At 38.6% G+C, this 24,922-nt stretch overlaps 1 protein-coding gene across 1 annotated transcript in view; it reads right to left on the bottom strand.

Annotated features, from left to right (window-relative positions):
• Positions 1-24,659, bottom strand: part of NKAIN2 (sodium/potassium transporting ATPase interacting 2) — a 996,525-nt gene extending 971,866 nt beyond the window's left edge. The window contains exon 1 of the mRNA XM_021693163.1: positions 24,481-24,659. Within this exon, the coding sequence (XP_021548838.1) occupies positions 24,481-24,534 (54 nt within the window). The 5' untranslated portion in view covers positions 24,535-24,659. The remainder of the gene's footprint in view (positions 1-24,480) is intronic.
• Positions 24,660-24,922: the final 263 nt, after the last annotated feature.

Raw genomic sequence — 24,922 nt, forward strand, 5'->3', positions numbered from 1 at the left:
TCAACTAGTTACATTTTTATCCTTCAAATGTCTCCTGGCCAATTTTGAGGCAAAAGCTGACAAATCTCTCCTTCCCTTGCAGTCTTTTGCTGTGGGTTGATACTGAGAAGTGGTCTTGCTGGGACGTCTTCTCTCACCAGTGTTCTCCTTTTCAGGCCAAAGATGCCATATAACGGGATCACCGCACTAAATCCACGCATTTCAGAGGATACTGAATGTTCTCCTAAAGCATTAAAAGCAGTCATCTACTTTTAAATGCAGAAATTAATATCATACAAAGTAGTGTCTATCGGCAAACCACAGCAGTTCTTAATCACTTTTAATCTAAATCTTCCAGAAAAGTGCTTTGACTGATTTGCGTTACCATTTTAATGATACTTATTCTCTCTCTTGAAATGAGATGGGCTACTGTTTGAAAACACATTATCATTCCGAATGCTGCAGAATGTTTTGTCATTGTTTTTAAAGCAAAGGAATTTGTTAAACACACACAGTGGGAGATTTTAAGAGATGGCAAGATAAGGTGTTGACGTGACCAAAGTCACTGAATTATACAACAAACTCAGAGTAAGTGATTTTCAAAACAAATTCAACTTGAAACTTTGCTTTAGGGCAGTGGAATATGCCCATTTTAACCTAATACCCTGGTGATCTCTTAAACAGTATGTGAGAAAAAAAAAAAATCCACTGTTAACAATGAGAATGATATGCAATGCGTGGCAGATTTGAAGCTGGGTGATGTAGCATTCTTTCAGGGTTAGGATACTACTCTGCACCTATTTTTGTGTTAAAATAGGTGCCAAGATGATGGTGTACTTTGAAAACAGAATTTTAGATAAAGCTTATCAATTAACTAGTATCGATAATCTATTCTAAACCAGAAACACTTTTTGAATACAATTGCTATTTCCTAGGTAATAGTTGACCATCTCTTTAAAAATCAATTTTGTTTAGCCTTAATGACTGGAAATCTTTCAAAAAGTACATAACGTACTCCTTGATTTCTGAAACAGAGCACACTAAACCAAACTTTTCATTCAGGCAGAAAAGAAGAAAGGCAGCCAGCCTGCTGTCCAGACTCCAAATCAGGAGATCTAGTCCTGAAACTCAAACCCTTCACTTGCTTAACTGGGCTATGGGACAGCAACTTTTAAACCGTAAGCTACTTCAAACTCCTATAATAATGCCCTTCAAAAGCTAGTCAGGCGAATAGAAGCTGATTGTATCCTCCCTCCAAAATGTCCCCATACTGCTACATTTTTTAATTCTTATATTTGCTCGACTTATCTTCTGCCCCTTTAGGATTCTGCTACCTAATGTAATTTTTCTTGCCATCGGTATACCTGCCACAAAGCTCTTTTACCTTGCCCTTCAAATGGTCTGCTGTGGTTTACAATATCTGATAATCATGTTCATGTATGTTAGTTTCAATCTAAGAATTGAAGAATTTAAGAATAGACAGTCCCAGCAAAGGTCTGTGGTTCGCATTTATTCGTAGGGTACATGGGCTTTAATAACATTGAAAGACCTCCATTTTGACCTCAGTCTGTTCTTTCTAATTAAGTTCTTTCCAGCCTATCTTTTTTTTTTTAAAGATTTTATTTATTTATTTATTTATTTATTTATTTATTTATTTATTTATTTGACAGAGAAAGAGACAGCAAGAGAGGGAACACAAGCAGGGGGAGTGGGAGAGGGAGAAGCAGGCCTCCCACCGAGCAGGGAGACCAACGTGGGGCTCGATCCCAGGACCCTGGGATCATGACCTGAGCTGAAGGCAGACGCTTAACTAATGAGCCACCCAGGCGCCCCACCAGTCTATCTTTTAACTCAGGCAAAAGACCCCGGGCAGGCAAAGCATCCTGTGATGGGAACTGAAACTAACCCCCCCACACCCCAGCAATAGGGATTGCCCTGAGGCTGACAGGACCTCCCATGATTGACCCCAAGACAATGACTGACCTGACCTTTCCTGCCAGCTTCACCCACCCACTGACTTTTGTTGCACTTTTCCTTATATGAACCTGTAAGTATTTTCAGCACTTTGGAGACAGTCTTGGAGACATTAGTCTGCAGTCTTTCCACTGTTGGCCTCACTGAAACAAATTCCTTTTTTATTTCACCACTATCATCTCTCTGGCTTTGGATCTTGTCAGCAGCAAGTGGCTAAACCTGGTCTGTTTGGGACCCCTGGAGCCGGGTGCTCTTAGACCCTTAGGCCCCAGTTACAACACTGGATGATGAGGGGCCTCTCAGGGCCTTTTCAGGATCCTAACTATGCACTGTATTACTTACTATATAGATTATGAATATCAAAAAGGTCAAAAGTGTAAATGTAAAAGTAAGTACTCTCAGTTTTGTGCAGAAAATTCTATCAGTAACGGAGAAATTGCCAAAGGTCACGCAGTTAATGGCAAATCCAGAACTAAACCCCAAGGATCCTACCTCCCAGTTCAGCATTTTTTAACTCCTTGAAATGGTCTATATATTTTGCCTTCTCTTCCTCACTACGTATTTCTTTCTAAGTCCCTCATATTGATTTTCCCCATTCTAATGAAACTACTTATCAAAAATTCCCTGAGTTTTGAATCCAAATGAGTGCCCAGCCCTCCTCCTAGGCTCTTCTCTTCCGGGTTCTTCCTTTCTGGGTGCTCCTTCACCTGGTGATGACCCACCACCTGTTCTTCCCCAGCTATGCCAAATAAGACTTTTATTTTTATTCAGTAATTCCTTCTCCCCTTCCAGTCCCATTGGTGGCATTTCTGAAAACACAGTCCCCAGCCCTCTTCTTGCTTCCCATTGGTCAGAAGAGAGTCAAGTCTGAATTGATCTCTAAATAAATTCTGCAACTGCCTCGTAGACATTTCCATCATTCTACTTCTGTCACTCCAAGTGCAAAAAAAATTCAAAACAAGCTCCTATTCATTCTCATTTCATTGGTTCCCTCTCCCAACTTGATAACCTCCCAAAAATGACTCCCCAACCCTGGAGAGTTTTGACCCTGTACCCTCTTAACCATCTCAGCAATTACTTTTCTAAAGATCCTCTGATATCAGATCTTTATACTCTGTCTTTCCTCTTTCCACATGATGGAAGCCAGCACCAAGTTTCCACTTCTTCATATCTGGAGATACTGTTGTATCAACAGAGGTACTGTTATATCAAAAGTATTTTATAAAGAAAACAGGTTTTAGTGCTCATTATCCACATTTTTGATGTAGCTACTATCCTAGGTTCTCATTATCTCAAAGCCAGATATTTCCTATTATAGGAGCCTTCCTGACTGGAGCCTTCCCCCATTTGAATTGGTCCTATATTTTCTACCTCTTTTTCCTTAAATGTTGCTCTGAACATGTCACTACATACTAAATAAGCTATCCTGATTGAGTATGTTTATCACATAAAGTTTAGAATCCTTTGTCAGATTTCAAAACTCTTAATAATGACTAAAGGTGCATTTATTAAGTGTTTAACAGGTACCAGTAACTATTCTAAGCATTTCACGTGTATTAATTATTTTAACTTTTCCACCAGCTCTATAAAGTAAATACCATTATCATCCTCATTGTACAGATTAAGAAAATAAGGCACAGAGAGGTTATTTGTCCAAGGTGACAAAAATTGTAGAGTCGGCATTTGAGAATTTTATTCCAGCTAAACTCTTAAAAACTACATTATATTCTAAGGGCACCTGGGTGGCTCAGTCATTAGGCGTCTGCCTTTGGCTCAGGTCATGATCCCAGGGTCCTGGGATGGAGCCCCACGTCGGACTCCCTGCTCTGCAGGAAGCTTGCTTCTCCCTCTCCCACTCTCCCTGCTTGTGTTCCTGCTCTCACTCTCTCTCTCTCTGTCAAATAAATAAATAAAATCTTTAAAAAAGAAAACTACATTATATTCTAGAATCTGTAATCTTAACCAACTCTAACTATCCATCCATAACCCCCACTGCATCCACATAAGTACTTCAATCTAAATGGTAGCGTCATGTCTCAGATCAACACAGCCTCACACTTTCCTTTTTGACTCTGATGTTAAATCATCTAAATTTTATCCATGCTTCAACACTCAACTAGACTTACCATACCAATGAATCTTCCCTAAGACAGTCTACTCATTCTAGTATTGCCAACCAGATGGAAAGCTCCATAGCATCATTTTCTTTCCTTTAATTTGATGGGGTCAGGACATGCTCCCCAAAATATGGCACCTTGGCATATTCAATATTTTAAGCTGAAAGAGTCTGAGAAAATGGCAGAAGCATGGTCACTCTGACCTTTCCCTCTCCCTTCTCCCCTGAAACAGGTTAGAAAACCCTCACCTGAGTCTTCCCCAAGATTCTCCAGTTTACTACACTTACCTCATACTCAACCTAGCATGTTTTCACATGACTGCCAACTTTCATTAAACCTAGCATAAACATACTCAAGTCTAACTCTGTCTTCAGGGCTTCATTTCCTTATGAAAACTCCTCTGTCATGTAAAATGTGTATTAAATTAATTTGTATGATTTTCTCCTGTTAATCTTTGTCAGTTTAATCTCCAGACCCAGCCAGGGACCCTAGACGGTGTAGGAAAACTTTTTCCTCCCCAACATACTCCATAACACCAAGCTCTGTATAAATCCCATTGTATGTATTCAATCAATATTTATTGACCAACTGATTTATCAACCCCAACATGTATAATTCCAATGGCAAAACTTAAAGAAGAACAGCAAAGAGAGAATTAGGCCTTCAGAAATGCCCAAGGCTAAAAAGAAGAGGTTAGGAGATAATAGAGGCATAAAAATGAGTTGTCAAAAGCCTGGGAGTAATTTTTTTCATAGCTATCTCACTGCAAAGAATATAACATTTGTGTAAATCACTTGCCTGGATATGGTAAATTATCTCATTAAATGTGGTAACAGGGCAAATTAATACTTTCCAAGCAATATTTTTTTTAAATTCCATATAAGGTTTTGAAAGAGTCCATCTATCTTAAGTGATTATTTTATTTCAATCATATATTTTCACTCTAAAAAAAAGATCAATATAAAAAAAGGAAGGCAGAAAAGAAAAAGTATTCAAATTCAATTAACTCTACATAATAACTGAGTTCTGTTTTCCCTAGTATTCAGCCCTTTTACTCTTACCAGCTTTAAGAATATTTAAAATCTCACTCAGGTTCTAAAATCACTTTCTCCATTTATATATTCAAGGGTAAAAATATATATATCTTATAAGAAAATATTGGGTTTTTTTACTTGATAGGTCCCTAATCTTCACACACACCCCACCCCCCCCACCTAGCCCCAGTTCTGCCTCTGTCGCCTTCTACACACCCACAGTAGGCTCAAACTATAAGCCTCTCTTATAGTATGGGGAAAAATAACTGGCTTTTGTTCCCCAATGGAATTTTCATTTACAAAGACTGCTAATAGTGAGTGCTGGGTGTGTGAGGTAATGTTCCAGGGTCTCTATCTATATATACTCTGCAGCTGCACAGCTTTGTGATTTCCAGCTCTCTGAGTATAATGCAAAGTCAAATGCCAGATCAAAAAATAAATTTTAGAGCCAGCATGATCAAATCAAGGGACAATGATTCCCTTTGCACCATCCGTCTGAGCAGCATCTTACATCAACATTAGTACTATCAGCACCTGGCCTGAACCAGCTGCTCTCATCTTACAAACTAAAAATATGATGCCTTATCTAAAATAGGGAGTGACAATAAGAAGGAACCATGTTTCATTAAAGTGTTATTTCAATTTCTCAATGAAAAGAAAAACTGGTGACATCTTTCTATCTACAGATGATAATGATATTGTCTACAGAAACGCCTCACTCCTACCCTTTCAGGTCAGTGTTCTTTATTTGCTTATAAACAAACTGTCAATGTATATAATGATCCAGTGATATTAGCTGGCCTGTTTTATTGCTTATTAGAAACACAGAAACAATGGCCCAAAAGAATCCTTAGCAGTGCTGTTGATGTAAACCATCAGCTGCTGTGTTTTTTTTTTTTTAAAGCTGCTTTCATTTTGAGGCCAAATCATTGTAAAACAGCTAGAATGTTTTTCCCTCTATGGTTTGTGATATATGCATTCGAAATGCATCTTGAGTGAAACCTAAGGTGAAATTTGAATTTGACATGTATTATTTAAAAGTCTCTTAGAGGGGTGCGTGGGTGGCTTAGTCGGTTAAGCGTCTGCCTTCAACTCAGGTCATGATCCCAGGATCCTGGGATCGAGCCCCCCATAGTGGGCTCCCTGCTGAGCAGGGAGTCGCCTTCTCCCTCTACCTCTGCCCCTCCTCCCGCTTGTGCGCACACACACACTCTCTCTCTCTCAAATAAATAAATCTTTTTAAAATAGGTAAATGCCTCTTAGAGAAGAATGGGTATGATTTTTTAACTTTTAAATATTAAGTTAGGTAACAAACCTCTACAGGCTTTAAACAACATAAAAATTGTTGAGGGGATATTGACAAAGAGCAAAGGGTTGGTAACAGTATCCCGATTAATTTCAAAGCAAGTATCAAATTTTTTAAAATTCAATTCAGCTACAAGATGCATAAATAAACAGACCTCTGGTCAACAGAGGTGATCCACACTCAAGCTCTACACAATGGCTGTCATGGAGAGATTCTGGATTGGCATGGCCACCTGAATGCTGGCCTGATTTATTCAGCTACAAGGATGCGGGTGGTCAACGTGGGAAGACGGAGGGAACATCCGCGTCCCACAGTGCTCACTCGGCTGCTGTCACATTAATGGGAAATGCTCTCCAAATATGTGTCTAGAGAACTGATCCAGACAACTTAGAGTACAGACAGCTTATTTTTAAAATTTCAACAAAAATTAAAAGTTCCTTTTTATCCTTTTTATTACACTTTGAAGAGATAAGTTCTTTTAAAAGAAAATTCTTTGTACAATACTTCATTTACTGGTACCTGTAGAGAAATACTGAGTTGATTTCAGTTACTTAAGTGGGAAAATAAGAAATTATGATTAATTACTCAATTGCTAGATATCCACAGACCCACATATCTTTTGCATTGGCCACATCCTTTTGTGCTTCTTTAATACCTTCTGCTTAGTCCAGTGGGTGGACCATAACAGATGTTTAATAAAATGTTTTGAATTTTTTTTTTTGATAAGAGCATTGCTCTCAGCATGGTGGGCATATAAAAACAGTGATGAGAAGTAAACTCCAGACATTCAGGACTTAAATGTGACACCTCAGTTAGAGAACCTTACTTTAGAAAACACACAGAACCTTTTATCTACTTTCTTTCTCTTTCTTTTTTCCCCCTAAGAGAAGATGTATTTAAGTGTCAGGTAATCATCTAAAATCTTATCAGACTATTCCTTCTCTTTCTGATCTTTGGACAAAGTACTACTTGAGCTGAAAAACTAAGGCGTAACGTCAATGAGCAGACGGTTTCATTTCAGTCAGTAGTGTTGGTCACGCCTTCCAGCCTTCCACTGTGCACTCATATTCTAGTCCAAGAGTTAATTTGGGAGCTGGCACAGATTTCTCCATTTTAAAGCTAACTCACTGGTGTCCCTTTAATGTCTCTACTGGAAGTACATCCTAAATAATTACCCCGCTGGTGTGGAACATCTCTGAAGGCATGTCCAGAACGTAGCTTTCCATTGCATTGCTTTAATTGAGTGCTGCTCTTCTTCGTTTCCACTTTGCTTTAAATTAGCAAGTAAGACTGGGAATCCTCCAGACTCAGTTCAGACTGTATTTTCTAATTAGATGATTGGAAAACTGTAATTAATAAGACGATCCCAGCATAAAAATCAGGTCATACTGTTAAGCACTTATAGCTTACAAATTTTAGCAAGCACGGACTTTTGCAAGTCAGCCAACTTTGCTAGTTCTCAACAATCCTTTAATTAGCCTAGACAGGAAGTAGCATGCACTAATGTATGTCCTGGCTGAATTCCAGGGAGGATAATTACAATCTGGCCTACCTAAACTTTCACTGGTTTCATCTGAATACAGTAGTCTTCTACATTCTCTGTCTCTATTTCATTCTGCATTGACACTTTATGGGGGTTCCTGCTTTTCACCCTAAGCACTGAGGATATCCAGTTAACCATACCTGCTGAAAATCTACCACATCCAGAAGAACAATGTGCTAAGAAGAGCAGAGAGTATTCTAAGAAAACCCACTTCCCTCTTCTTTTTTTTTTTTTTTAAAGATTTTATTTATTTATTTGAGAGAGAGAGAATGAGAGACAGAGAGCACGAGAGGGAAGAGGGCAGAGGGAGAAGCAGACCCCCCGCTGAGCAGGGAGCCCGATGTGGGACTCGATCCCGGGACTCCAGGATCATGACCTGAGCCGAAGGCAGTCGCTTAACCAACTGAGCCACCCAGGCGCCCCCCCACTTCCCTCTTCTTACATACATCCACAACACGTGACTAAGTCAGTTCCTCTGAACAGCATCATTTTTATTCTCCCTCTTGCTCCCATCATATACCTGCTGCATCCACTACACACATACACACACACACACACACACACACACACTCCTAAACTTTCAGAGGACCCAAGCACATCTCTAGAAAACTTCACATAATGGCAATTAAGAAAGCATCATATGCATCTTGGTTCTAAGTTTATTAGGTATTTATGTTGGTTTTTTTTCTTGCCATTACTGCTATTTTGCTCTCTACTGCATTAAAGAAAATTGCATGAGGTGATATAATAATTTAGCTCTATACAAATAAGAAGATGGAAAAGTACCTTCTAGCCTGGGTCTCCCAGAAAAAGGCAATTTTTAAATGCAAGATTTAATCATAAAAATCTTCAAGCTAAAAGGACCTTCAAGAAGTCATGTAATTTACTCTCCTACCCCCAGGCATGCAAATCAGAGTCCACCAAAAGACTGTCACCAAAAGAAATCAAGTTGGGCCAAGAGAAATTATACAGTCTAAGATAAGATAATTTAAAAGATTAATCTCTGCTGTCTTACCATACTTCTTTAGCAATAACTGGGCCTTCTGGTGAATCAGGATATCAAATATTAAAATGTTATTGAATATTCTTGGGTTTGGGGGATCACCTAAGGAATATTAATAGCTTAAGTATTTTTTAATTTAAGTTCCTAAAGGGTAGTAGTTATAATTTCTCTGTGTGTGTGTGTGTGTCTGTGCATTTCCATAAGAGTGAGGAAAAGTTTCCAAACTCTTTAGAGCCTTACAGAATGTTTACTTTTTAATTTACAGTCATAGTAACTCTTATCCAAATCTTTTATTAAATTAAAAACTCATCATCTGACCTAAACCTTCATGCCTTGCTCTTCATATAAACAATTACATGTCTATCTCATAATTAATATGTATTCTGTATCTGAAATCTTTCTTAATTAAGACATTTCATGAAGATCTATATACTATGTGCATATGTTAGCAGGCTATAGGAGTTGGGAGAGGACAAATTAAAAGTGTCAAATATTCATGGACTGTCTTTACTGGCACCAAAGGAAAGATGACATTCACTGGGTCTTATATAACATTTCCCGGTACAACCTAAAAGGATCAAGACAGCCAAGAATGCAAAGGCTTGGTTGAGCACATAATTGACCATAAAAAAGTAGCTTTCAAATGAATCTACAATCAACATTGCCTCACCAGTAGATATCCCACAAATGCTAACTCAGTGTATGTTTTAACCTACCTCCCAATTTCTCATGTATGTCTCCCAGTCCCTAATGTACATCTCAATCTACCTCCCAATCTCCTTTTTCTTTCCTCCTGCTTTTCTCCACACCTCCATAACCGTTAAACCACTGGCCTGCACTCATTTAATACCTGCTTAGAAACAATAAAAATCATCTAGACAGTTTTCAAAATGTCTAGATGAGTAGGTTGCTTCTCTGAAGGCTCTATTTCCATTGGTCAAGGGGCTGGGGGAAGGAACGCTGGTGTTGACTTTTGGTAGAGCTCCCAATGATTGTGACCCAGGGCCATGGTACACAGGGCATGATCCTCACAGGTGCACAATGGCCATGCTCAAATCTACTCTTCCCTTCACCATCGCTTCCACTGTTCTCCAGACAATACCAAATATAGTATGAAGAAAATCTGCTGTTATTGCTAAGTGCTCTTTCTAGGGCTTTTCTCTAGCTCAGTGGATCTCAGCAAGAGGGCTATTTTGTAATTTGGCAATGTCTAAAGACATTTTTGGTTGTCACAATCTAGAGTATGCTACTGGCATCTAGCGTGTAGAGACCAGGGAGGCTGCTAAACATCATGTGATGCAGAGAACAGCCTCACATGACAAAGAAGTATCCAGTCCAAAATGACAACATTGCTGAAGCTGAGAAAGTGCCTTATCTGAAACCTACCTTTCCCTTGCTTCATCACTTCACTCACAAACTCATTAAACATTTCCATTCCTCCCAATTCATCCTTCTGCCCCCCCCACTAACCATCCTTCTTTTCCAACTCCAATCACCAGCTCCAACCACACTCTCCCCAAATTCTCACAATTACTGACAATCCCTGCAACACTCGTCATGTTCTTTCCCGGCTGTGTTCCTCTTCATCCCTTACTTCTGATCATCTTTAATAAAGCCAAAATGTACAGTGATGGTTCTTCTATCAGCTGGGCCTCATGGCCTCTCATACTTCTCAAAAACTAGACCTTCCACTCAATTTGGTGGCCAATCAAGGACCTCTGCATGTCCCAGGCAGTGCTCCTCTCCAAGACCTAACCCCCTCTGTGTATTGTCTCACCATGACCACTAACACAACCATCTTTCCTATTATCTCCCTTCTGCTGGACATGCCTCCTATCCTCAAACATCTGCAATGGTGCTCCAGTGATCTAATTGCCCCTTCCATTCTGCTTTCCTACTCATGGCCACCTAGTACATTTTATTTCAAGACACCCAAACCCTCACTTTTGTTCAATCAAAGACCAAGGAAACTTCCACTTTCTGCTTTTCCATTCCAATTCTTAGAAAGTTGGGGAATGATGGAAAAGTAATTGGTTCCCCTACAAATGCATGCCACCTGGTTTCACTAAGGCCTTAGTTGCAATTTAGCAATCATTTAATTTATTGCTGCTTTCCCCTCACATTTCCCACAGAGCTTGGTCTAAACCTCAGGCCTTCTCTCTCATGTCATACTGCCTTATTCTACTATGGGGAATGGTGCCATTCACCTGGAGAATTAACATCTGTAGAAATGCATGTCCTATAAAGTTTAAACTCCCTCCAAAGGTGCTCAAGTCCATTCACAAACTGCACCACTACCCATTTCATTCCCTGTTTCACTTCCCAATTCTCCCTACTTGCCAGTGAACCTGACTCTTCATTGTCCCACACATACACTCTTCCATTCTCACCTTTGTTCTACCATTTCTCTTTTTATTTTATTTATTTATTTATTTATTTATTTATTTATTTATTTGTGAGCTCTATGTGGGACCAATGTGGAGCTTAAACTCATGACCCTGAGATCAAGAGTTGCATGCTCTACCAACTGAGTCAGTCAGGCACCCCCTAACTAACATTACTTCCTCCTGGAATTCTCTTTTCTCCAGTCTTTAGTTATAGAAATCTTACCTATCATATACCAGCCCTTCATACCTTGCATGATCAATTTACGAAGACATAACTGATTACTTCCCCCAAATCCTCTTAGTACTTCATTCTTACTTTTCTTATAGTTCTTATCATTCCATATTATACTGTACGTATCTATACATATCATTTAATCTCCTAAACAAAGGCCTAGTCTGCTTACACTATCCAACTCAACTCTGCTCCTTCTACCTTGTATTATACACACACAGACAAATGCACTCACATATGTGTCTATATCATCTTTACAATATATTATAACTAATGTATATCAAGTATATATATATAGAATCTCCTAAAATGTTTTTTGCAAATTCATAATAACTGAATTAAACTTGCCAATAAGTAGAACATCTTGATAAAATGGTAAAAAAAAAAAAAAAAAAGAAAGGAAAAATTTATCAGCAGTTTTCACCTGAGTTTCATGTACCAGGTTGAGAAATTTGTGAATCCCCTCAAGTTGTATGGGTATTTTCTGGTAAGAAAGTTCATAACTTTTAATAGATTCTCAAAAGAGCCCATCATGCACAAAAAAAAAAAAGGCTAAAAAGTACTGCTCTGGAGATTTGAAATATAAAGACAGAATTCACTTCATTATTTACATTCTGATCTAAGAGAGCCTTTAAATAATGTTATATCAATTGTAGTAAAAAAAGCTAGATAATATGAATTTGAAAGATATGAATTCACATTTTTTAAAAATAGCCCAGTTTACATCACCATTTATTTTTCACCAACACTGATCTTATTTATAGTAAGCTGAAATGTGATTTTACAGTACATAATGAACAGAGAACAGTAAAGCATTTTTAAGTACTACCACATTAAGCTAGTATAGTTCCGTAAATAAATAAATAAGGTTGCAATTTAAACTAATCTTCAATTATTACAACCACTAAATATTAGATCAATCCATGATAGAAACACAGCTTGACATTCCTTTCAGCTAGACCATATCTTAACTGTCAAAAGGGCAGAAACATACACTTAATTTACTCAGCACATGTCAGTACACTGTTCATGTGTGGACATTTCATAAATCCTTCTTGATGAAGCTGATTTAGTAATTACTTAATTTCCTCCCACTGTTCATTAATCCATTCATTCATTTTGAAACAATCATAACTGTAACACAGCATTGCAGTTTAGAAATCAACTCCAGGTTGATTCCTGGAGTTCTACTGGGTCTTCTCCTTCTCCCAACACCCCATGGCAGAGCCCAAAGCATAGCTGGTTATCATCCTCTGACAGTAATGGGCCCATCTAGTGCTGCATTCGAACCACATCAGAAAGACTTTCAGGGAGATGTATTTTGTAACAGAAGATATTTTTATGTCACAGAAATACTTTTCAACCAAAAAGTTAACATCCCTCCTGTAAACTGAGATCACTGCCTCTGCCTCAGTAATTTTGCTAATACCCCTCATCCATGTATTACTATTAAGGTTCAGTATGTAACATTCTTATTCACATTATGAAAGATTAAATTTAAAAATGGGCCTGCATGCAACAGAACTATTTTGGCATGTAAAGTCTGCATTGAACTGCTATAGAGATCTCAAAAAAATTTATTGGGGTTTATTTCTCTCTATTTAAGGGACAACCCAATATTTTAGGCTGCTGTGGTACTTAATATAACCCTAGAGTCAAAGTAAGTGCAATAACATAGCAATCATCACTATCTCATTCTTGTGAAAAGAAAGTGAAAACCAACAGATTTCCCTGAAGAATTAAAGTAAGAGAGGCATATAATTAAAGGTCACTAAACACTGTTATTACAACATTTACATTTACTAAATGTAAATTGAACTTATGCCATTTGCCTGAATTTTAGGACAGCTTTTTTGAGCAAAAACAAATCTATTCCAAGACAGTCTATAAAATGGTAAAATGGGAGAGCAGTGTCCCCTATATCTAAGAGCCTATGGGGCTTCCCAAGAAGGTCGTAGATAAAACCAGAAATATGTTCTTAAGAAAACTCATTAATGAATTTGCAGTCATCTTCACAGACTTCACTAGAACATCCTTTAAAAATGTATATAGCAGGGGCGCCTGGGTGGCTCAGTCGGTTAAGTGTCTGCCTTTGGCTCAGATCATGATCTGTCTCAGATCATGATCCCAGAGTCCTGGGATCAAGCCCCACATCTGCTCCCTGCTCGCCAGGGAGCCTGCCTCACCCTCTCCCTCTGCCTGCTACTCCCCCTGCTTGTGTGCACTCACTCTCTCTCTCTAATAAATAAATAAAATGTTTAAAAATGTATATATCACTTTAAGTAGAGTAGTATTACTTGCTTTTTAACTGCTAGACATTCAAAACCTAGCCACCTTTCCCCAACATCTCCCTCCTCCCTAACCCTGTCCTTTACAAGAAAGAAGAAAACTCTGAATACCAAGCCAAAAGAAAAGCAAAACTTAGGTTCATAAATGCTATTGAACAGCCATAATTTAACTACCATCCTTTGACTGAAGAAAATGGAATAAAATTTTATGGAAGATGGACAAAAATGAAATTTCATTAATCCCTACTTGATAAGGGTAAGAAACACATAATCCTATACACAGCTCCAATATTTTAGAAAATCACAATCATTGGTCCACTATCATCAAATTCTCGAGCAAGCTTTATTTTTTTAAGTTCTTTTATTTATTTAAGTAATCTCTACACCCAATGTGGGGCTCAAACTCACACCCCAAGATCAAGAGTCCCATGCTGTTCCAATTGAGCCAGCCAGGCACCCTGAGCAAACTATATTTAAAAAGGAGGAAGCAGGGGGAAGACCCAGAGCTCTTTACATACCACTTGTGTATAATCAAATCCACAACTGCTTCTAAAGTTTTCAAATATGTAGCTCGCTCACTGCTCCCAATAACTGGAGTTAAACACATCCACAGACCCTGATCTCATCTCTGCACCTGAGAGAAATCAAATGGAGCAAATAGGTAGCGTCTGGATATACCATCTCCTATACGTCAACCATTCCCTAATTTATAGATTAAGAGAGTGAGGTCAGGATCACTGTGCCCACAGGGATGAATTATGACCTCCAGGAGCAAGCTGCCTCCCACCAACTGCAGGCGTCATAACAAAGAAAGTGCTCAATGCCAAGGCAAGTCAACAGAGCCCTTCTGGGGTGAGATCACAGAAGACAGCACACTACCAGGCTGTAATGTTCTCCTTGGGGCCTGTAAAAGTCTTCCCCACTTCTTGTTTCCTAGTGACATCAGAGACTATCCTTTACAAAAATAATATTCCAGGAGATCTGCCTTGTATATCTCCATGGTTGGAAATCCATATAGTCTCATATGAATTCCGTACCACTGAACATTTCAGAGATAATACTGACCCATCTATCACTTGACACAGGGCTGTCAGTTAAAAGATTTGAAACACCTCCTTATTCTATTGTGTAATTAGCATCATACAGATGCATACAAAGACTTCTGTTAACAGAAGGGATTTGATTCCTCCATTCCAGTCTAAGACCTGTTTGTTTTCAAAGAACACAACATTGTTGGGGCTTTTAAATGTGTTACTGTTTTAGAGTGTGTGCATTGATTAGGAAACAAAAGTCAGTATGAGAACTCCTTACCGCCAGCCTTGCAAAGACAAACATTCAGCGTCCGATGCTAGAAGAGCAAGCTTGCTTTTGGCTGTAGGATATAAGCACTGCTCCTCACCCACGACTTTCTTTCTTTTTTTTTAAGATTTTTTTTTTTTTTTTAATTTGAGAGAGAGAGAGTGAGCAGAGAGGGAGAGGGAGAAGCAGACTCCCTGCTGAGCAGAGAGCCCAATGTGGGGCTGGATCCCAGGACACCAAGATCACAATCCGAGCTGAAGGCAGACGCTTAACTGACTGAGCCACCCAGGCACCCCTCACTCATGACTTTTTTTTAATGTTCAGTTAGCCAGCATTCCCACGACTTTTAAGAGAAAGTTCTTCTGTAGATGCCCTCCCCCAGGTGTTCTAAAGTTCCAAATATCCTTGGGAACCTACTGCCACATGCCCCCTTCTTTGTAGCATTAGTAATTAGACCTGACTGAATTTCAAAGTTAAGGGTTGTGATTTTAGTGGCTGAAACATCATTTCAAGAAACTCAAGTAAATCTATGAAAATAATAGCCAAGTATCTGAAAACAAGGTCCCCTTCATTTATTTGAATTATGTGATAATAATATTTGATATTCTTAAACATCTTTATGTATTACTATTTGTTAAATACCTCTTAAGTAGGTTGAGTTTCCATACTGAATTTTTAGCCTTTAAATATTGTTTAGATAATAATTTAATATTATTAACTTCTAGACTGCGTCATCAGCTAAGAGTAATATTTCATTGAAAAGTGTTTCTGAAAATGCTAGTTCCATGGAAGATTAATAGGGGATATCAGGAAAAGAGGTCCTTGGTTCATTGCAAGCACTTTATATGTATTTGCAGAGTTAAGTGGAATTAAGCAGGAATTTCTTTCGTGTAGGACTTCTAGGAGCTGCTAGGATGTGGCTGTGACCCCTCAGGGGTAGGAAAGAGGCTAAAACCTGCAGCATCCACAGCTTATTTAACCTCAGAGCTCATGTTCAACAGAGCATTTCGCAAAACTAGTGCCCATGGAACAGTTTTAGAAATTCCCACCCGAAGAAGGACTATGCTGACTGGTTTGCAAAATTTAACTCCTAATGAACCTTCAAGTAGGTAATCAGACACACAGGCATAATGTTTTATTTCAAATGATTTGCACCTACTGTTATCCTCCTTATTTATACAGCCCTCCAAAATGATGGGTGGGTGAAGAAAAGAAATGTTTCTACAAGAAATTGTTACAACTGTAACTGGCCAAATGACATATAAACAGCCCATAACCACTCTTATTGTGACTCAATGAACAGTTCTGGAAGATTAAACTATTAATATGTACAAAGATTTTCTAGATACCAGAAGTCTGTGAAGCTCTTTCATACCTAAATTTTAAGCACATTTTCTCCCCAGATGCTCCTCAGCATCCTGTAGGGGAAATGGCTCAGGAATGATTTGCCCCTATTTTTCAAATGAGAAAATGACAGTCCATTATTGAGCGGTCCAGTACAGAAGCACTAGACAGGGTGTAGAAAAATCTGCCCTCACTTAGTTCAATGCTTTCCCAGCATACCCCCTCCTCTCCGTCTCTCCCCCAGAGTTGTGCTTGGCGCCGTGAGAAGCTATTCCTGAAATTCAGACTGAGGAGCTAGGTTAGCAAAGAGATGTCTGCTCCAGCATGACAGGCAGAGAGTGTAGAGACTAGAGGAACCAAATCACTTTCAGATTGTTTTATATCTCTATTCACTGCAAAGACACAAGCACAGTGAAAAGACCTTCCATTTCCCTTATTTAAACTTCTGAATAGGACTAAGCTAGAAGTCAGAAATAGACACACTTGGTCCTGAAGAAGTTTTTGTTCACATAAATAACAGGCCAAAGGAAGAATGAGCTAATTATCTAGTTCGGTGGAAAATTTTCAAAAACAAGTTCATGTATTCAGGTAACATCCTAAGTGAAGACCTATGTTTTAGGCCAGTAGTTCTCAAAGTTTGGTCCCTAACCAGCAGCATCAGTGTCACCTGGGAACTCATGAGAAAAGCAAATGCCAGGTCTAGGGCCACCCTGAGACCTACTGAATCAGAAACCCTGGAGTCGGGCCCAATGATATGTGTGGAAAAAGCCCTGCAAGTGATTCTGATGCACAATCAAGACTGAGAAATGCTCTAAAATACTCAAATATGCATTTCAAATAATCTATTACTCAAAGCCATTTCCAACAACAGCAATTTTTAACTAATATTCTCACCAAAAAGTCATCCTGATGGATTTAGGATTGGGACATATTTAAAAAAAACAAAAACAAAAACAAAGAACAGGCAAATGACATTACTCTGCATTAACAATTCATCAGAAATTCGTTTAACAAAGAACAGAAATTTGAGAAAAACAAATACATTCTGTCTTCCATAAAAAATGTTTTTAAAACTGATATATCAAAGTGTCAAAGCCCATACCATGTGCTTATTTCTCAGTGACTGGCCTGATAACACAGTAGCTGTTAACTTTTTTCCCCACCCTTAAGCAATCACAGAAACACAACCTCATGATGAGGGATCACTTCTCCAAGGCAGAACTAAGGTGTGTGGTGCAGTGTCAGGGCAATACTTGAAATCTAGCAGGAACAGCAAGGGAAGCTAACTGTGCAGGGGACAGTGTCTCCTTTTATTCCGTAGACCACACACAAGCCGCTCCTAGCTACAGCACCCCTGGTCCACCTGGGCCAGTCAGGTCTGGGAGAAGCCTGGCACCAACACCCCTCCCTGAGCCTGGCTTGGTCTTGTGTTGATTCCTGGGTCAACCAGGAATTAGCAGGTAAATTCTGTCTTTGTTAGGAAAAGAAACATAAATTACAGTATCAGTTTGTGATACATGGAAGGGATCTGGTGAAGCACAATGACAAGACCACAATCTGGCTTAAAGTGGGACAGAGCTGGGTCTGAGTGCAAGCTCTACCACTCGCTAAGAGAGGGACTTAAGAAAGTTGCTTAAACTTTCAGAGTCTCCATTCTTTTTTTTTTTTTTTTTAAGATTTTATTTATTTATTTGACAGAGAGAGACACAGTGAGAGAGGAGCACAGGCAGGGGGAGTGGAGGGGGGAGAGGCAGACTTCCCGCCGAGCGGGGAGCCCGACGCGGGGCTCGATCCCAGGACCCTGGGATCATGACCTGAGCCGAAGGCAGGCGCTTAACGACTGAGCCACCCAGGCGCCCCCAGAGTCTCCATTCTTTTGCTTCTGTAAAGTGAGGATATCAGTATCTATTACCTATTTCATAGAATTATTGGAAAGGAATCAGTGAAAAAAACACATTTAGCATTTAGCCCAGAACAAGCTTCCAGTAAATACTAACAGCTTCCATTATTGTTTGAGTATTTTACAAAGCTAGATTTTTAAAGCACGATAAATTATAAAAGCACAATTTTTTTTTCAAAGTACGCACAAAGTCAGTTTATCGTAACTTTTCAAAAAGAGTTTCTACAAGGATCAAAGTTAGCATGTGATCCATAATTGATTTAAAAGGCAAAAATTAGGGGCGCCTGGGTGGCTCAGTTGGTTAAGCGACTGCCTTCAGCTCAGGTCATGATCCTGGAGTCCCAGGATCGAGTCCCGCATCGGGCTCCCTGCTCGGCAGGGAGTCTGCTTCTCCCTCTGACCCTCCCCTGTCTCATGCTCTCTCTCTCTAGCTCATTCTCTCTCTCAAATAAATAAATAAAATCTTTAAAAAATTTTTTTAAAATTAAAAAAATAAAATAAGGGGCGCCTGGGTGGCTCAGATGGTTAACCGTCTGCCTTTGGCTCAGGTCATGATCCCAGGGTCCTGGGACTGAGCCCCACGTCGGGCTCCTGACTCAGCGGGGAGTCTGCTTCTTCCTCTCCCTCTCCCTCTGCCTCTCCCACTGCTCATGCTCTCTCTCTCTCTGTATCTCTGTGTCTCAAATGAATAAATAAAATCTTTAAAAAATAAAATAAAAGGTAAAAATTATTAGAAGTCACCTTATTCCCACTCTGGGTTGAAAAAAAGAAAAAAAGAAAGTCAGTCTATGGTTTCCATTAGACTTACTGTTACAAATATTTTTATTCATTAGGCCCAGTGCCTGTTTTAGAGTTTAAGCATAAAAAGAAAAACGCTATGTTCAGGAAGATGAAGCAAGTAATTCCTTTAAATGGTAAGAACCTGCAAATCTAAATACATCTGAAATAGTAAAAAGAAAAGAAACCCCGTTTATAAATTTCATTTTCTACCTTAACCTGGAGAAAGAAAACAACATATTTTTATCTTATTTCTTCATAGTGTTTAAATATCCTTCAATTTCTTGGAGTTGGTAGGAACAAAAGTCTCAAACACTTTTATTTTCATTCTATATGTAGAAATTATCTAAGTGTTAATACAATATTTGTTTCTATTACTGTTACAAGGGAAAAAAAGGAACCCTAGATATATCGTATCTTGATGGACCATGTATTTTATTATTTTGAAAATAAACAATAATCAAGTTTTTCTGGGGGAAAATGGGGGCCAAAATTGGAAGAGTTTCATGATATAGGTGAAAAAATGGAATAGAAAGGAAACAGAAATATTTCTCATGTGTGTGTTTGATTTCTGACATTTGGGTGTTTTAAGTCATGGAAATAGAAAATTTTCCATTATTAGCAATATTAGTTTCAAAACTAATTTTGGAAAAATTACACTAAGCTGAAGCTGCTTAAATATTCTACCAAATAACATAACTGAAGTATATCCTTTGAAATTTTAGCCATTAGTTTTATATATACAAATACTGAATGTAATTGATGCCACAATTCTAATATATTTATTTCCAGTATAAATCTAGAAGTGTTAAAATGTGCTTCTGTGTCAGATTTTATTTTTGTCAATCACACACATGCATAAAAAGGAAAGAGTATCATAAATAAAGACCTCCTATTTCAAGGGAGTGTCTGGCTGCCATTCTGAAATTCTTGATTGGGCAAGTAGAGAATTTGACCCCAAAATAAAGCAGGATCAGAGGGAAAAGGAGGTAGCAATGCCTATTCACATTTCTGGGCCACTGCCCACTTATGGGCCCCATGCCAGAGATGACTCTGGCATTCTGCACAGGGGATGCTGCCCATCCAAGCCTCTATTGGAGAGAGCAGGGGAAAAGCTCTGTACCGATTGGTTCCTTGAAACTTTAAGTATATGGAAAAAAAAAAGGGCTTTGCTACTTGGTTTGTGAACGGAGAGAGAGCTGGACACTGGAAGGAGTTTCTATACCTTTCTTGGTAAACATTAGAGCAGACTAGTGCTGAATTACAATGAAAGAATAGATTTAAACAAATATGCACACATACACACAAGGCAATGTTGGGATGCAAAAGTAGAAAATATTTGAAAAGAAGAAAGTTCTTTTACAACTTAGCAAACTCTTAGCATATTTTTACATCATAAGTTTCTGACACAGCAAATGGAAATTGTTAGTCTTCTCCCTGAGTTAGATTGGTTAATTATCACAAGATTTTATTCTCAATGGCATATGAATCTAAAATTTTATATTGTCTGAGTAGGGAGGTTCTGTGGCAGGTAAAGTTCTCAACTTCTGAAGAACTTTCAGACGTGTCAAAAGTAGCCAAGGAAAATCATAATATTCCACCTGCATTTTTCAAGTCACTTCACGTAATGCTTTATTTTTTAAAAAGTAATGAAAGTTCACGTAACTATGAACACTGCACAAAGTCATGAAAGGCACTAATGACATATTCCATAATTATAATAAGATTGTTTTTATTTAGTCCATCTATGCACTCACGGCTTTCTTTTCTAATAAACACGTACCTCTGAAAATGCCTAGTAACTATCTGTGCAGTAGAAAGTAACTGGTCATTCTAAAGTCAGTTTCAAATGTGCTTCTTCACACAGCTGTACACACATGTGTACGAACACAATTCTTCTTTGCATCTGCTCCAAGTTAGCAATATTTCATAAAGTACATGGCAAGAATGGCACCTTCAAGTGTTAATCTGAACATAAATCTATACTTTCAATAGGTTGTGGCACATATACTTTGTTCCATAGAGGAATCTGATACACACAAAAAAAAGGGGGGATTTTTATTATCCTGCACCACTATATCCAACCCTGCAAATGCAGTGACGAGTTTTGTTACTATCTGAAATCGTCTGTTTCTGAGCATTAAGGACAGCAATGATAAAAAGAAAATTACCTTCTTGAGATTAAGAGCTTAAATTTTGGATTATACATGGAACAAATCTGTTTCCAGAGATCATACCCCGTTTTCATCAGAATCACCCTAAAATCTGAAGTTGGAATAACCATACATCTCAAAGATTTTCATTTATGATACATGGAGGCAGACACTTTTTCATAAAATGGAAGTTTTGTATTGAATCTCTGTGGAATGAAATTCTAAATTCTTGTCTCAAACCGATTTCCTGACTTTTAAAAGAATGTATATTTATCCACACTTGTAATCTGCCAAATATTAAATTAAATGCATATTTAATATAATTAAAAGCAAAGATACAGAATCCTGACAGGTAAATTTCTCTGGCGCGTTTGTCTCTGTCCCTCACCTGTTAAAAGATCAAACACTGTGTGCTCTGGTAATAACCTGATGAATGAGGTTCCCATCTCCACCATACCAACAGCCACCTCATCCTCTACAAAGGTCAACCGCAACTTGACGTAAACATAAATATTCCTTTAGGTCTAATTAAAATAGAGATACTCTACTTACGTAATTGGAAAGAAATGTTTCCAGAAACTTAAAGTTACTAAAGAAATCTAATGAAGTTTCTGTCCTAGACTATCTTTGGCTTCCATTAATTTCAATAAAGCTAAGATTTATCTGCACAACTACCAAAAAAAATGCCCAATTTTTACAAAAATGCACACTAAACACTTCAGAAGTAAACAAAACTGGGTGAACTTCTGTGTCAATCAATGGTACATGAGTTATAACTTACTCTGGAAACATGGCTACCTATAAAACCACTTCTACTCATAATAGCTCAAAGATACAAAAAGTTTCTAAAGATCTATCAAGAGCAAAGGAAAACATATACACCCACCTATTTTGTGTGTGTGTGTGCGCGTACAGTGCTTTGCAATTATTAATTTGCATAGAAATTATTTTATTTAAAATCAAATACTATATTTCTAAGAAGCAACAATTACCAGGAATCTCTGAGGTCCTTTAAATGTGATCATTTCATGTTATCAAAGCAATGAATGTTCTTCGTCCTTTGTTTTTTGTTCTGCATCTGCATTACCATGGCTGCTAATTATGTTAGCCTGGTGGCACATAAAGTCTGAATGGGAAAAATCACATGATTGTTATAAAACTTCCTTATGATTCAAATGTATACTCGCTTAGACTGAAGAACACTCCTATATTACAAGTACCTCTATTTTGTTAGAGAATTTAGCTTTGATTCAGAATTTCTGTTCCATAACAGACGGTGTATTGGAGATGTAGCACTTCTCCAATACACCGTCTCATATAAGCACACACATGAACAAAGACGCATACACACAGAAATCTTTAGCCTTATCATGCCACTTTGTATATTTAGCTTTCTCATTTGTATATTTAGGTTTTCCCAAAATTGTTAAGTTCTTGAGAAGTTTGTGTTCATCACACAAAATGCCACATAGATCTAATGCCCACGACTGCCAAAATAAAGCCCTACTATGCTAAATGATTAAACGTTAAATCACATTTTAAAAATTTTAAATTGAAAATAGCATTAGAATGCGCTTACCCACCCACTCATTCTCACAGTTTTATGATTTTACACAGTGAATCAGCAAATGTATTCTTTTCTAAATCATATATGAACATAGGAATGTTTTGAAAATGTTTACACAATTTGGCATACTTGGCCTAACCAGTGGTTTAACAAAGTAAACTCTCCCATTATTCTGATTAGCTTTATCATTAAGAGTAAAAATCCTTTATTGCAAAAACTAAACGAATATGTAGCAAAAAGAAATAAACTGGTTTATACATCACTGAAAAAAATATTATATTCTTAAAATCATATTTATAGTTCCTTCTTTTTCTTACAACCAAGTGCCTAAGTAATTCACAGATCAAAATACGCATCATGAGATAACTTTCCTGGGGAAGAAAAACACCCCAAGACAATATGCAACAAAAAGCACTGCTTTAGCTATATAGTAAACAAAACAACAAAAACAATAACAACAAACACTCCTGGGCTTCAAGACGACTGATAAACAATGAAGACCACTTAAGGAATTCTTCCATCAGTTTCAACAGCAAATCCTTGCTCTTTTGAACACTTTACTGGTTGGGCTCTCAGAAATCTCCTTCAGTCTAGTAGTCCTTTCAGCCTTTATGAAACAATTGTTAGAAATGTGGATGGCTTTTCAGATTAATTTATACTTTCCAAGGAAAGCTATTTGATAGCAGGAGTGAGCAACTACTCCTACCTCAAATTAACCACTTACAGTGGTATATTTTTCATCTATAAACTATCCTCAGCCCCTCCTATTGCCCTTAGAGAATTTAAATTCAGAGACTATGATGTTTTCCATTACTGGCTTCTTGCCTCTTTGCAAATGTACAACATTCCTCAAAAAGTATATATAATTCTCCATCCTATAGGATCAGACAAGATGTCTCTTCCAAGAGCAATACACACATAATGTAAGACAGAATATTTTTCTTTAGAATTGTGATTTAAAGGCTACTGATTCAGTTTATGGCAGTGGTGTTACTGAGTTTAGGTATTTCTCTTCAATCTACATACTTTTAAAACTCAACGTGGCTTCTAGATCAGACTGCTGTAAAGATACCATCTGCCCTACATAGTGGTCTATTAGAGCATTATACTTATAAGACAATATATTCCTTGAAAAATAACAAACGTCAGTGAAGAAACAAAGATACTGCAAAAAAAAAAAATAGTATTGGAAGAAAAGTCAAAAATTCCATATCTCTCTGTTTTAACACCTGTATAGTAAATTATATGACAACCACGTTGTTACAGTAATAGGAATGCAAAGCATAAAGGAACAGGAGATACATCTTGCTCTGCTTAAAGAAATTAAAGACAAGTTTAACCCGCACCTGCCAAACTGTCTTCAGAGGAACAGAAATAGGTGGGGGCGGAAAGGCTCACTTCTCCTGTACCCCACAGTGCCTCTCCCTGAAATCATTTTAAATATAGGCAACATATCTGTCACCTTTTCTCTTTTATTTTTTCCCTCCATTCTAATCAATGGCAGACCCTTTACTGCACTCCCCAGCCCAGTATCTCAAAGGCACATTACAGAATAAGAGGACCCAAGTGTCACTTACCAGTTGCATGCCACAGATAAAGATAAGCGTGCACCTGCCGCTGCAATAACCCATGGTTTCCGAGACCCCTGCCACAGCCAGACTGTCCCACGTCGGCCACCGTCGAGCCCCCACTTTATCCAATCAGATCGCGGGGAAGGACAGGCAAACCTGCCGAGGGCTCGGGGGCTCCGGGCTGCTGCTGCCAGCGTCCTGGGAAGTGACAGGCATTAGGACCTGCTGGCGCGGCGGCGGCGGCGGCGGCAGCTCCAGCCGCGCCCGCCAAACATACCTTCACTCGCTCGGTGCACACGCCGCGCCGCGGGCAGAGGCGCCCGCGGAGACGCGCTCGGGGCCCGCAGGGGCAGCAGCGGCAGCCTCGCAGCGCCGCCGCGCCTTCAGGCATCTGGCCGCGAAGTTTCGCCCCCGCCGCTCCTCGCGCCGGCTCGCCCCACGCCCCCCA

The sequence above is a fragment of the Neomonachus schauinslandi genome, chromosome 8 (genome assembly GCF_002201575.2).
Source record: "Neomonachus schauinslandi chromosome 8, ASM220157v2, whole genome shotgun sequence".
Taxonomy (NCBI): domain Eukaryota; kingdom Metazoa; phylum Chordata; class Mammalia; order Carnivora; family Phocidae; genus Neomonachus; species Neomonachus schauinslandi.